This window comes from Pezoporus occidentalis, unplaced genomic scaffold, assembly GCF_034315485.1.
Source record: "Pezoporus occidentalis ecotype Australia unplaced genomic scaffold, CSIRO_AGI_Poc_V1 ctg100, whole genome shotgun sequence".
NCBI lineage: Eukaryota > Metazoa > Chordata > Aves > Psittaciformes > Psittacidae > Pezoporus > Pezoporus occidentalis.
The window spans coordinates 1,605,211-1,618,192 of NW_026912780.1; the positions used below are offsets into that span (position 1 = coordinate 1,605,211).

The following is a 12,982-nucleotide window of genomic DNA, read 5'->3' on the forward strand; positions in this document are numbered from 1 at the left end:
GAGACCCCCAAGTGGTACTTACTCTGGGTAAGGTATGACCCATTAACTGCTGTTCCCTGAGCTGCATCATCCAATCCCCTTTTTTACCCATTTGGCTGTTCACCCATCCAGACATTAATGTCATAACTTGGTTTCAGGAATACTGTGGGACAGTGTCAAACACCTCATTAAAGTAAATGGCATTTTCCGCTCTCCCCCTTTTCCACAGATCCACTCATTTTATCACAATGATTTTTATTTTTTTTTTAATTAAGAAAAAAAGACAAAACCTTTTTTTCCAGGGATGGTTCCATTAATGTATTTTTGCTATCATAATACCTCACAGCAATAGAGTCCTGTAAACAGTAAAACAGGGGTCTGGTTTTATTTGAATGGGTTTGCAGCTATGTTAATTACTCACCTCATCTTGATCAGCTTACTTGAATAGGTTCTAACTCACAGCTACGCACAACTTAATTCTGCAATCCTTGGCATTAACTTAGTTGGGGGATTCATCAAATGTGTCACTGTTGATTCAGGACTTTTAACACTTAACCATAATGTATTTAACGCACCTCAGTACAGCAACTTTTCAGTTAGATACCTGTAGGCTGCAACTTGTAACATTGCTTGAACGGCACTTAGCATAAACCACTTTATGAACAAAGATTATGAAATAAAGGGTGCATTTCTTTATTGCAAACATTTTTCCAGGGTTTAACTTTGCAAGGCAGATGTCTATGCAAACATGAAATACATGCTTGCAGCCCATAGTTTCTTCATGTTCTGTTAGACCTGCCTAGCATAAAACAGTTTTACTCCAATGCATCCAAAGGTTTCCATTTAGGGTTCGGAATGTTTGGGACATTCTAAAGGTTCTGAGTGGGCTTATTTTCCTAAGCATTATTAATCTCAATCTACGAATTGTTCCCGTTCCTGGCTTGAACCTGTTATTCTGCCATATTTTCCTGGTATTATACATAACATATCACCATTGTATTATATTCCTACAGTCTTTCATTAACTGCAATCTTAAAAGTCACATTTCATTATTTCTCTTAAACAAACTGTTGCATAACATGAAGGATCAAGGTCAAATGATATATGAAGAGAGACTTTTGATTCATTCAGATGGTTGTCTTCAATTTTGATTCCTTTTTCATTGACTTCAAAATAATATGACAAATTCTGAACTTTTTTCAAAATGGGTCTGTAGCATCCAGGTATATTCAGCTGTAGTGGAGACACTCTGAATTTGCACATCTGCAGCTCATCCTTAGAAAGCCTTTCGTGGTACCATTGGCCAACTTTATTACTGGGATACTTGATACTATGTCCCACCACTGGAAGAACCACCTTCAAAGAAAAAAAGATGACAAATATGTTTGAAATAAAGCCCACCAAATCCCCTTTAAATAAATGTGATTATAATTTAAAATGTGCCTATATCTTGTGTTTGGGGACATAACATAGTAAAACAGCAGCTTCTCTTGTGAAATGAAGCTGTGTAAAGCAGGTATCTTGGATGTAGTTAAAGCAGGAAAAATATTCAGTGAACCAGAATTCCTAAAACAAACTAGAAAGATACTAACATGAATTTCCTTACATGTTGGGAAAGACACCTCAGTAAAGACTTTAAGTTGCCTCTGTAAAAATTCACAACTATGCACCCTGCACCTTCAAAAACTAGAATGTCAGCTGCTCTTGAGTGTTTTACCCAGTAGAATGAAAAAGTTTTCTAAGTATCTACATTCAGCTTCAAGATAAATTGAAGTACCACACTGCAAATGACACTGTACGTATTTCCACTGCAAAGTAAAAACTCTTTCCTCTAGTTTGTTATGAGAGCGGAGATTAGTTCACGTGTATTTTCTTTAATGTGCTTTCTGGCATGGAAGACTGCACCAGTTAAATTAATCCCATTATTTTTAAAACAAAACATTTAAACAAAGAGATCAACAACTCAGAATTTTTCATACAGACTTACTTGGTTTATAGAGTATTTGTTGGCCGATTCTTCTGCAGCACTGACTACATGAACCTTGCAAGACATTTAAGAAGAAAAAGAAAGCTTTTTTAAAAATAAACCATCCACTTTATTTTAGGAATTATGCACTGCACTCCCAAACCTCCCTAAGGTTATTTGATAAGGACAATAATCTATTTCAGGTATGAAAAACAGTAGAGATGCTTAATATAAAGTAATTTGTTTACTGGTAAATGGCATTGCATTAAATATTTCCTGATGCCACTACTTAGCAAACTATCATTCCAAGCTCATATTCTTTGAATTTGAAGTTAACTGTGTCAATGCAATCTTGTGCTACAACAGCAAAAGCAAAAATAACCAAGAAAAATATTTTATATTAAATAGAAATAGAGCTATTATTAAACTCAGTAACTCAATACTGAATTTGCTACCTCTGCTTCTCATTTTATTTGATCTACTTGTTTTACTAACATTTACTCTCAAAATACTGATGAAGAAAAACTGCAGTGGAAACAGAAGCCTCTCTACGGGGACTGGAGGTTATTCAGTAACCTTTCAAATGCTCTTACTTTCAAACTTGTAAGATGTTCACCCAAAAGAAATCAGACACGTTCTGCCTATGTTCACACCCAGGAAATCTGCAGTAAAACACTGCAAAATACTATGCTTTATCTGATGATCAGGAGAAAGAATCATAGAATTATTTAGGTTTGAAAACACCCTTAAGATCATCAAGTCCAGCTGTAAACCTAACACTGCCAAGTCCATCACTAAACCATGTCCCTAAGCACCACATGCCTCCAGGGATGTGATTCAACCACTTCCCTGGGCAGACTGTATCAATGCTTGAACAACCCTTTCAGTGAAGGAATTTTTCCTAATATCCACTCTTAACCTCCCCTGGCACACCTTGAGACTGTTTCTTCTTGTCCCATCACTTGTTACATGGCAGAAGAGACTCAAATGTTTCCACAAAAAATAAAAGGTCTGCTAATCCTTTAAGGAGAGGCAGCTTCAGAATGGACTTCAGCATGCCAAGACCTGGGAACAGACACTCTACCGCTGGCTTCTGCTCACTGGCTCACCCATGGCACCATGCCCAGCACCCAGGGTGCGCTGTGAGCAAGCAGAAGCACTCCTTTGCCCTTTACTACTTTTCTTAAGAAGACTGCTGCTAACAGTTTAGACCCACCATCCAATTGTGCTAAACATGCTTCAGCAGCATACCTGCAATGAGATTGCCAGTTCAGCCTGACCATGGGCTTTCCTGATGCACCTTTCACCATTCATTATATGTAACAGGAAGATCTGACCCAGAAAGACTCAAGACTGAATTGACTGGTAATATAGGCCCACCCACAGTCCACCCTTAAGTTTTTTCCTAGTCAGATCTGAAGATGAGTGTGATATGTCATGCAGACTAAATTCTTACAGATATCAGTTCTGACATTCATAGTTTATATGCCCATTCATGGTAAATAAGAAAAAGCTGCATCACTTTTTTCATCTTTGGAACTAGTATTAAATAGTTTAATGAATGAACCAAAATAAAAACATTACAGTGTGTCTAAGTATGCATTCAACTGCATTAAGCTTTTGGTTTTTTTTTTAAAAGACCTATTTTGTGAAGACTCACCTTGTCATTCAGGGAAATGCTTTCATCTTTTTCTTCTGAGAAAACAAGATCACCCTCAACAACTTTTGAACCATAAATCTTCAGCCTATATGATGCTGCTTCATTCCAAATTTTACTGCAATAAGCATGGACATAGAATATGCGCATGGAATGAGGAATGTTGAGCCATCCTTTGGTACAACCTTCATGATTTACACCATAGCGATGTAAAGCTCGTAGCAACATCTTCTCTCTCACTTTAAATTCTGGCAGCATCACAAGCGCACCCTTTGCATCTTCTGATATAAACAAAAATAACCATGTAAGTACTCCCTGATTTTTCACATATTATGTACCAGGGAAAAATACACCTAAGAAGATGAAATAATCAGGTAGGGGAAAAATGGTGTCAGTCTAACCCCTTTATGCTGACCTTTAGGTTATTATTTCCTTTCCTTCAATGTGTCATGTTAGACAAATTGCCTATCAACACAGTCCCATGAATTCTATTCTGTTTCATGCAGTATAAACTAAACTAGCTTATATTCAGTTTAGCTGCATTTGGGGTTTGGTATTTTGCTGCGGGGAGGGGGAGGTTGTTTTTTTTTCTTTAGAAACTTTCTTCATCAGTCTGAAGTTGTTTTTAGACCAGATAACTGAAGTTAAAAATCAAGCTGTAAAAGAGCATTAAAGCTCTACTTCACATCAATGTATTCATATGAGGTAAAAACCATGTCTTTATTTTAAAGGTACAAATTGCATTGGCCATTGGGAAACCTGAGCCTCAACCAAGATGAAAATACACTTAATCAGATTTGTACTACAATATATAAATGTTCTAAGTTTAAAATCTTATGGTCTACATATTTTCTCATTGCAAGTGATTACCTGATGAAGCCTTTTGCATAGCCCTTTACCTTTTGCTTTCAGGAAAAGGCAAGCAGCTGTTCTCAGAGTCTACATCAATGTTTTTCCATGCATCATACAGCAACATACAGCACAGAACGATCCATATGAACTTTTTTGTGAAATTAAATATGTATCTGTGTCTATTTAAGCCATATGTCACAGAATCACAGACTAGTATGGGTTGGAAGGGACCTTCAAAGGTCATCTAGTCCAACCCTCCTGCAATGAGCAGGGACAAATTCAACTAGATCAGGTTATTCAGAACAACATCCAGCCTGGCACTGAATGCCTCCAGCGATGACTCATCTACCACCTCTCTGGGCAATCTGTTTTTGTTTTACCACCCTCATTGTCAGGAATTTTTTCTTCAAGTCCAGCTATCACAGCTGCTTTGTCAATCTCCAGTGAGAAGCTGGCTAATAGATGTGGAATATTTAAAAAGAAAAAATGTATTTGAAGTCAAGAGCAACTCCAAAATTTTTAGCTTTGGAGAGAAACTTAAATTGAATGATAAACCCAGTAAATAGAACACCATTTTATTCAGCACACTTCTGCTTTTGACATACTTTGTTGATTTCAGTTCAAGACAGAAAGAAGGTAGATCACGGGAAACTATGGAAGAGATACATAATTAGAGAGATACAAGATTAGATACCCACATCTGTTAACTTTTGAGTATAAGGTGGGTGCCTCATTCGTATAAACAGATGGAAGGACAGATGGAAGGAGGCTAGAAATGCTTTGATAAAATTATCTTAGTCTTTTCCAGCATTATGCTATATGGTGTTTTTTCTATACTGTCTTGCACCAGAAGCACATTTCCACTATTGTGCATATTCAGGGCCTCATCATCACCTAGTTTTTAACTGTGCAACTCTACTGAGTAATAACCTGCAAGTTATTATATTATTATTATATATATTACTATAAATATTATTATATAATTATAAAGTAGCAGCAAAATAAAAAGTATCTCTCTGTGCAGCAACACCTTATTCCCTCACAATACTGACCCTGAAAAAATACATAGACAATTTAGAGGGACATACCAGTTCGAAGAAAGTATCTTTTTGCATTGTTTACAGGGTCATCAGTATCTTCAGGTGTAAAGAATAACTTCACAGCTTTCACCTTTGAAGAACATTAGTAATTTGTAATTTTTTAAATTTAACTATTTGTCAACTAAACAGTCATGCATCCAATTCTGTGTTAACACATTTTGCAAACTCTCACAATTATATCAGTTCTTTAGAGTCAAAGTCAAATTCTTCTTTTCAAAGAAGATGCCATGAACAGCAAACCAATATGGTTCCATTCCTTCTCAAGTTAAAGAAAGGGTTTAGTCACACAGAAGATACAAGGCAGCTTTCACAGCTCTATGAGAAATCAATCACTCTTTTCGAACACCCAGTTAGAACTCCTTCACTTTTTAATGCCATCAAGAATCCTGAACAGGAAGGTTCCTTCTTTCCCTCCCACATATTTTATATAAAACATAGACTGAACACTTCTCACAGTCTCACACAGAGGGACAACAATCTTTTGTAGATTTGTATTAGATTAGATGACACTGTGACAGGGAAAACACTATGCTAACCCCTGCTACTTGCAGCACCAGTGGAGACACGTAATTTGCTAGCACTTATACCAACCCATGACAGCTGGTTCTTGTCCTCTTCTGCACAGGACTGTACAAGCCCATAATGGCACATTTTTAATATAAATAGGAGGTCCCACATGTTTTAAATTTAAAAGTAACTGAGTTAAGACTAGAGATTTAAATCATTACACTTCAGGGACTGGCACATGCGTACCAACTGCTCATTCAAAATGAGATACATCAACAGTAACTTTTATGGGCTGTCGTCAAACCTTGATTCTTCTTAGATTTGGAGGATAAGTTTTCCTGACTTTTCTCAGAATCAAAACAAATTAAATGAAAAAGATACTCAAGTATTCATTTGCCTATGTGATGTTTGATTCTGTTTTACTCCTGTGCCAAGTACTATACCATATACATTGAAAAGTATATGACTTATCTTATGAATTATCACTTAAGAAATAAGCTCTCCTTAGCTTACATGGGAGCAATCACTCAGAAATAAGAAGTTGGGACAGTAGCCAAGGAATAATGGAAAGCAGCAATCTCTTCTATATAGCATTTAAGTTACTCTGGTATTGAGAAAGCAAATCCTTTCCTACGATTCTATGCAATATCTTGTGACATTTTAAAAATGTATATAGACCCCTAGCAGGATAAGAGGCTACAAGTCAGAATGCAATCACGACCATGAATAAACATTGTATAAAGATTGCTTAATTTAGTGTTCAAACCTTTTATGGAATGCAGTCACTTTTCTGCCAAGGGGCACGATGGCGATCACAATCACATACCAATTATAGACAGAAAAGTTACTTCTTGAACTATTGAAAGCTGCACCTACTGTTTAAAAAAGATGTTTCGTTTCAGTATGAATATCTTCACACTTACTTTGTTGTCAAAACTGACCTGGCAATTACTTCCAGCACACATACAGGCTTATCTCACAAATGAAATTCATCACTGGGAAGGTCAATTACAGCACTATATACTGCAACACTAATGTGAAATTAACTTGACAGTAACTACTTAGATTACAAAATGAAAATACCATTTTTTCATTCAGTAAAGCCAATCCTATTTGATCTGTCTGAACATTTTGTCCTTGTCCAAATCGCTGAGGTCCATAGTAATTTACAAAACCTTTTGTCTAAAAGATAAAGAATAAATATGTTAAAAGCATGGAAATGCTAGGTACAATTAGTAAGAGTAAGCATACAACACACATCTACATTTACATCCAAAATGCATACAAACTTTTTAAATCAAAAGCAATTTGTACCAAAATCATGACTTATGATTCATTACAATATTTTAGCAACTAATTTAGAAGCATCTAAAAAGACAACCAAGTTCTATCATTGTCTTTACTTTCACAAAAAATAGGTAAATGAAACAAAATTATTTCTATGTAGTTAATCATTATAAACACAGTCAATGTAATTGAGCTTTTTATGTGCACAGATTCTGAAATCTCTACTCAAGCCAATGAAGCTTAGCACAGATAATGAACAGTAACCACTGTTGGACATTTTTTCTTAAAAAATACTCATCTTTTTTCATGAGATCCTTTCTATTATTATTACGATAGTAAAGATCAAGAGTGAGCACTTCTGCTAATTGGGATTTTAAGTCTCCCGATGAGGTACAGGTCATATGTGGGCAGCAAAATCACAGCTATGTGACCCAATGAGAACATCCTTTTCTAGAAAATAGTAAGTATGCATGGAGTAGACGAGCAAGAAGATAAATGGTTATTTGTTTTGGAAATGGTTATTCAGTTCAAACCCTATAACCTTGCTTCAGACATCCATAGGTCCCATACAGGATTTTGTTTCCACAGAAGATGAAAAATCCATATTTTTGGTTTAACACGTATGCTGGTTTTGTCATTCATCTGACCAGTAAGTTAAATCTAATAGTGCAAGACACACAACCATAGGAATTTGTGTTCATTTTTCAAACAACAAAACAAAAAGAAAACAAAACAAAAAGTCAGGTGGAGCAGAGAGAGAGAAGCACTAAAGTAGCAGTTGAATGCTTTATTCAGTAAGAAAATTAACTTCTAGAATACATGTAATGTACTTTGCTTTTGCATAATGGGTAATTTGCACTAAAGTCTTCAAGGCTGGATTAATGCTCTTAAAGTAATTTATATTATGGTTATTACTTAGAAAGATAAGGTGAGAAAATTACTGCTGCACAAAACACCTAAAGTTTTTCCTTTCTATGAGTAGTAACTCATAGAAAGAGTTTAAGAATGTCTGATGATGGGGTTTTCTTCTAAGGGAAAGGATAACAGCAATCAAAATCCATTGAATTTCAGGGGATCTTCTTTTTCCGCTACAGATATTTCACATGTATTTATGCCATTAAAGTTTTTCACCTGGGCCAACCATGCATGTTCCTCACATGACCAAAAGAGGCAATCAGTTGACATGTGTAACTATATTCTTTCACCCCGTCAACAGCCACAGTGAAACCCATCACTTTGGTCAGCCTTAGGTCTGTGCAACAATAGCTGATATATCCATAATTTGCTTCTAAATTTCACATCTGTCTTGTTGCATCACTCCAGGGCCTCCAGTCTGTAACACAGAATTAATTCACTTATGATCCCTCCTTGGAAGGCAGGTTTAGTTCTGATTCCTTAAGTAATGCAGGAAAGACATAAAACTGTAAAAAGCATCAACACTGGGAGACAGTTTTTGTGCTACTTGTGCTGTTTTGTGCTATTTCAAGCATTTTCTTTAAAAGTTTTGTTTTGGTTTTTACAGCACAGAATTAAAACTCTGTTCATTATTGGGAACCACAAGGCTTTTTTACCTCAACATTTTCCATTGCTTCAGATATTCTCATTTTCAAATCTGCCGAAGAGTCATGACAGTGGTGTTTAAGATCTCTCACAACTACATCAAAGTGATTGCCCTTCAGCTGACCAAGTCTCAGGTGCTGGCATGCTGAATGTACATTGTGTATTCTGATACCCTTTTTTTCCATTTTGCTTCCAATTTCTTTCAACCTGCATAAATAATTGGGAGAAATAATGAACCACCCCTACTAAAGCTATCCAACTTCTAATAAATGTCTTCTTTGCCTTTGTACTAGAATTAAAAACACTTAGGAAAAAGGGGGATTTAAAGCAGATTATTATGAGAAAAACAAAATCAGAGATAGAAGTCTTAAATTTTATAGTCCAGAAATACTTTCTCAATGCTTGCTTCATTTGCATTTACAGCCTGTAGCTTGACAGATATTAGAATCAAGCAATTCACTGAATTTTCTCAAGGCAACTGCATGGAATTTTGCACTTTTTATTGAAAAAAACAAATAATTTACTCTTCAGTTTAAAAATCTGCTCTTAATAAAAAAAAAACAAAAACAAAAACAAAAACAAAAAAGAGAAAGAAAAAAAGTAATGTGCTCTTGCAGACTCCAAAATACAATTGCTCTTTCTTGGTCAGCCTTAACAAAAAACTCAGTGCACCAATTCTCTGAGTGTGCTTTCAATTGGAACATAGCTGACAGTCAAGTATTTGCCCTTTAAAGTATCCACTCAATCTCTTTGTTCTTATGTATAAGTAACAGTCATTCAAATCAAAGGAAACTTTCAGCATAAGAACTTATATTCTAACCAATATTTTAATAACGTTAAAAACTATTTATTTATAAATGTTATTTCTTTTCCCCATTATGCTTGTGGCTTGGAAGCATTTAACTATTTTGCTTGATCATTCAAACATTAATGTAAAGTTTTGTTAATTATCTCTTGAACAACTGGCCTTATTGCTTAGGAAATGCAGTTGAAATTTACTATTGATATATATTTCTGTCAGTAATAAATCCTAGAAACATACATTCTACTTTCCTTTATTTGTAAAGTCTACTTCGTTACTAAGACCAAAACCCACCAGAAAGTTAATGCTTGGGAAGAAATAAGTTATGGTTTTTCCTCAAACAATTCTTTACAGTTACTATGGCAGAACTTAATACACAGATATATTTATCCACTGAACCGGCTACAGAGAATAACAAAATGAGAAATGGAAAGTCACATCCTGTATTATTGACACATTATTCAAAATGTATTTCCTGCCCTCAGGTTTGGTGATAGCTTCTTCATTTAATCTCATGTTTCTAAACTGGACGATATCATAGAAGTTCATACTTAACACTCAGAGACAGTATCTGTCCAAAGTATAATGATTTTCTTTGGTTTTGTACCTGTATAAAGCTTTTAAGTTGTTGAATGTGGACCGCAAGACAATACTTTGCCAGTACATGGAAACCTGTCACATCATGTACTACTGGCTTTTTCTCACTTCCAGATAGTGGATGGTATTCAAGAAACTGAAAAGTGGATCCCATAAGCATGAACTGGAAGGATACTGTACCAGATGATATGAAATATTTGTATTATGAAAAATACAAAGAAGGGCAAGACTTTTCTTCAAATGCCAACACTGGAGACTTCAGCACTAAGCTGTATATTCACTAAAGCCACAAAATATTAAAGCCATTTCCACTGTGCTGTAACACATGAGAAGACACATCCATAAGAACATTTCAGAAGATTGTACCATGTTAATACTTATTAACATATAAAAATAAGTGCTAAACTGAATGCACTCAGACTGTAAGTACCTCTCAGGTGTCACCTTCTTCACAACCATAGGTTGGTAAGTAATCGCCTTCTTATCTTTGATGCCAGTATAACTGAAGTCTGAAGGAAGAACACCAAGTTCAGCAGCCAAGAAGCTGATTGCTTCCAGTGTTTCAAGGTTTTCTTTCTGAAGAGTGAACGCTGAAACAACCATATCAGAACTATTAGGAATATGCACTTGTAAATCATACAGGTGTCCTGCCATGACAGATGGGCAGGTTCTTCTCTTCAAACTGTAATAGCATGGAAACTGCAAAGACAGAGTCCTCCCACTCCACAACACTAAAGGAAATGGAATTTTTTCATTATTGAAAGAAAAATACAAAATACACAAAACTCTTTAACAACAACCAGAAACCTCTGCTGCCTTTAAAACTTAAACAGGGGAAGTTTAGATTGGATATAAGGAGGAAATTCTTTCCTGTTAAGAGTGGTGAGGCACTGGAATAGGTTGCCCAGGGAGGCTGTGAATGCTCCATCCCTGGCAGTGTTCAAGGCCTGGCTGGACGAAGCCTTGGGTGAGATGGTTTAGTGTGAGGTGTCCCTGCCCATGGCAGGGGGGTTGGAACTAGATGATCTTAAGGTCCTTTCCAACCCTAACTATTCTATGATCCTATGAAAAATAGTACCTGATAAACACCATTCAACAAACATGCATTGAGCTAGAAACACTGTCTATCAGAAATCAATTGCTTTAAGGAATAAGACCATAAATCAGTTTTGACCTTACTAACTAGTCCAACTTCTAGGTGCATCTTCTAAAATCCCACAATTACTTTCAAGGGAAATCTAGCACATGGGGAATAACACAGAGTTAGTACTACAGTACTAATGAAAAAAATGTAACCGTTATCACTGAACAGTTTGTGTTAACATCACTGCAGTAACTCGATTCATTCATCTCATTCTCCAGTGATGTAACTACATTGCATTAATAATGATTTATTTCAGCATAAACAATGGCTCAACCAGGCCTAGATGTCACATAAAAGTGACTGAGTTTCAGTCTGTACTAAAGAACACCACAATACCTGACACTTTCACTAAAAATGTAACATTTACCTGTATAAAGATCTTGTTTTTCCTTGAAGCCACCAGCAGACCTTTTTCTGGACCAACTTTTTTCTCGAAAACGCACCATAATTGACATATTTGGCTGATCATTGACATCTGACACAGTAAAAGACTTTGTTTCTAAAAGCTTTCCAAACTTTCTATTGATAAAGTGGTGAACTACTTTTCTGTGCTCTTTGTCCGCATCAGGCTCAAAAGAAAACGTAGAATTTTCTAGCTTTGCATCTAAAAACTTAAAGAAATCACTCGTTTCCTTTTCAGTCACGAGCTGACAAAGTTCTCTGTACTCTCCATTCCCTTTCACAATCATTTCATTGCCTTTCGTAACAGTGACCAGAAAGGGGAATTTCTGCCTGACAGCACTGTGTAGGCTAGCTCGACTTTTCTTGTCCAGTACAGGTCCCAGCGAAAACTCTCCAGCGCCACCGCCGGCATCCCTGTCCCGGTCCCATGTGTCCTTCAGACCACAGACAAACTGATGAAGCCGCTCACACATGGGTTTCCCTAGTAAGGAATCCAGTATATGGTCTTCCCCAAGGTCCGGTTTCAGTTCAGGTTCACCCTCGCGCTGCTTTTTGTTAGGGGATGCTGAACAGTCGCCTCCTACCCTGCTTGTGTCCTGCTCCGAAGGACTGGGCACGGCACCGGGACAGCCCTCGGCACACAGGCCGGGGGACTCCGAGCTCAGCTCATTGGGCTGCTGCGGGTCTGGGGTACTTTGCTCTAGCGGCGCTTCGGCGGCTTTCTGAAGCGATTCAGCCCCAGTACCCCTCAGTAAGTGTTGGGGCACCTCGATTTCTGTCACTATGAAATCGCTGGGCGAGTTTTTGATCGTACCACAGAAGCCGATGTGGTCAGTCACGTAACTGAAGGACGGAAGCATGGCTGCCCTGCCTTCCCCTGCTCACAGACACACACCGCCACGCCTGCAACCGGAGACAGCGAGGAAAGGCGGGGGCGATAAAAGAATTTCAGCTTACTACCGTTTTCGGTGCCTGAAAGGCCGGCGGGCAGACGGAGGTGAGGAGGGCAGGAAGAGCAGCCCGACGGCCCCTGACGGCCCCTGACGGCCCCTGACGGCCCCTGACGGCCACTGACGGCCCCTGACGGCCACTGACGGCCGCTTCAACGACACCACCACCCGCAACCGTC

At 37.4% G+C, this 12,982-nt stretch overlaps 1 protein-coding gene across 1 annotated transcript; it reads right to left on the reverse strand.

Moving 5' to 3' along the window:
- Window positions 1-533: 533 nt before the first annotated feature.
- Window positions 534-12,889, reverse strand: PUS7L (pseudouridine synthase 7 like). The gene is made up of 8 exons (XM_062612473.1): window positions 11,819-12,889; window positions 10,738-10,897; window positions 8,920-9,115; window positions 7,145-7,243; window positions 5,543-5,624; window positions 3,606-3,883; window positions 1,967-2,020; window positions 534-1,335 (listed from the first exon to the last, which is right to left on the reverse strand). Exons 1-8 carry the CDS (start codon window positions 12,711-12,713, stop codon window positions 1,012-1,014), a joined length of 2,088 nt encoding a protein of 695 aa, XP_062468457.1. The 5' UTR covers window positions 12,714-12,889; the 3' UTR covers window positions 534-1,011.
- Window positions 12,890-12,982: the final 93 nt, after the last annotated feature.

Excerpts from the sequence above, each read along its gene's own strand:
- PUS7L (XM_062612473.1), bottom strand. The coding sequence starts at position 12,713 with ATGCTTCCGTCCTTCAGTTACGTGACTGACCACATCGGCTTCTGTGGT. Across the intron at positions 2,021-3,605 it reads GCATTTCCCTGAATGACAAG|GTTCATGTAGTCAGTGCTGC; the intron begins GTGAGTCTTCAC and ends ATGTCTTGCAAG. Across the intron at positions 1,336-1,966 it reads ACAAATACTCTATAAACCAA|GTGGTTCTTCCAGTGGTGGG; the intron begins GTAAGTCTGTAT and ends TTTTCTTTGAAG.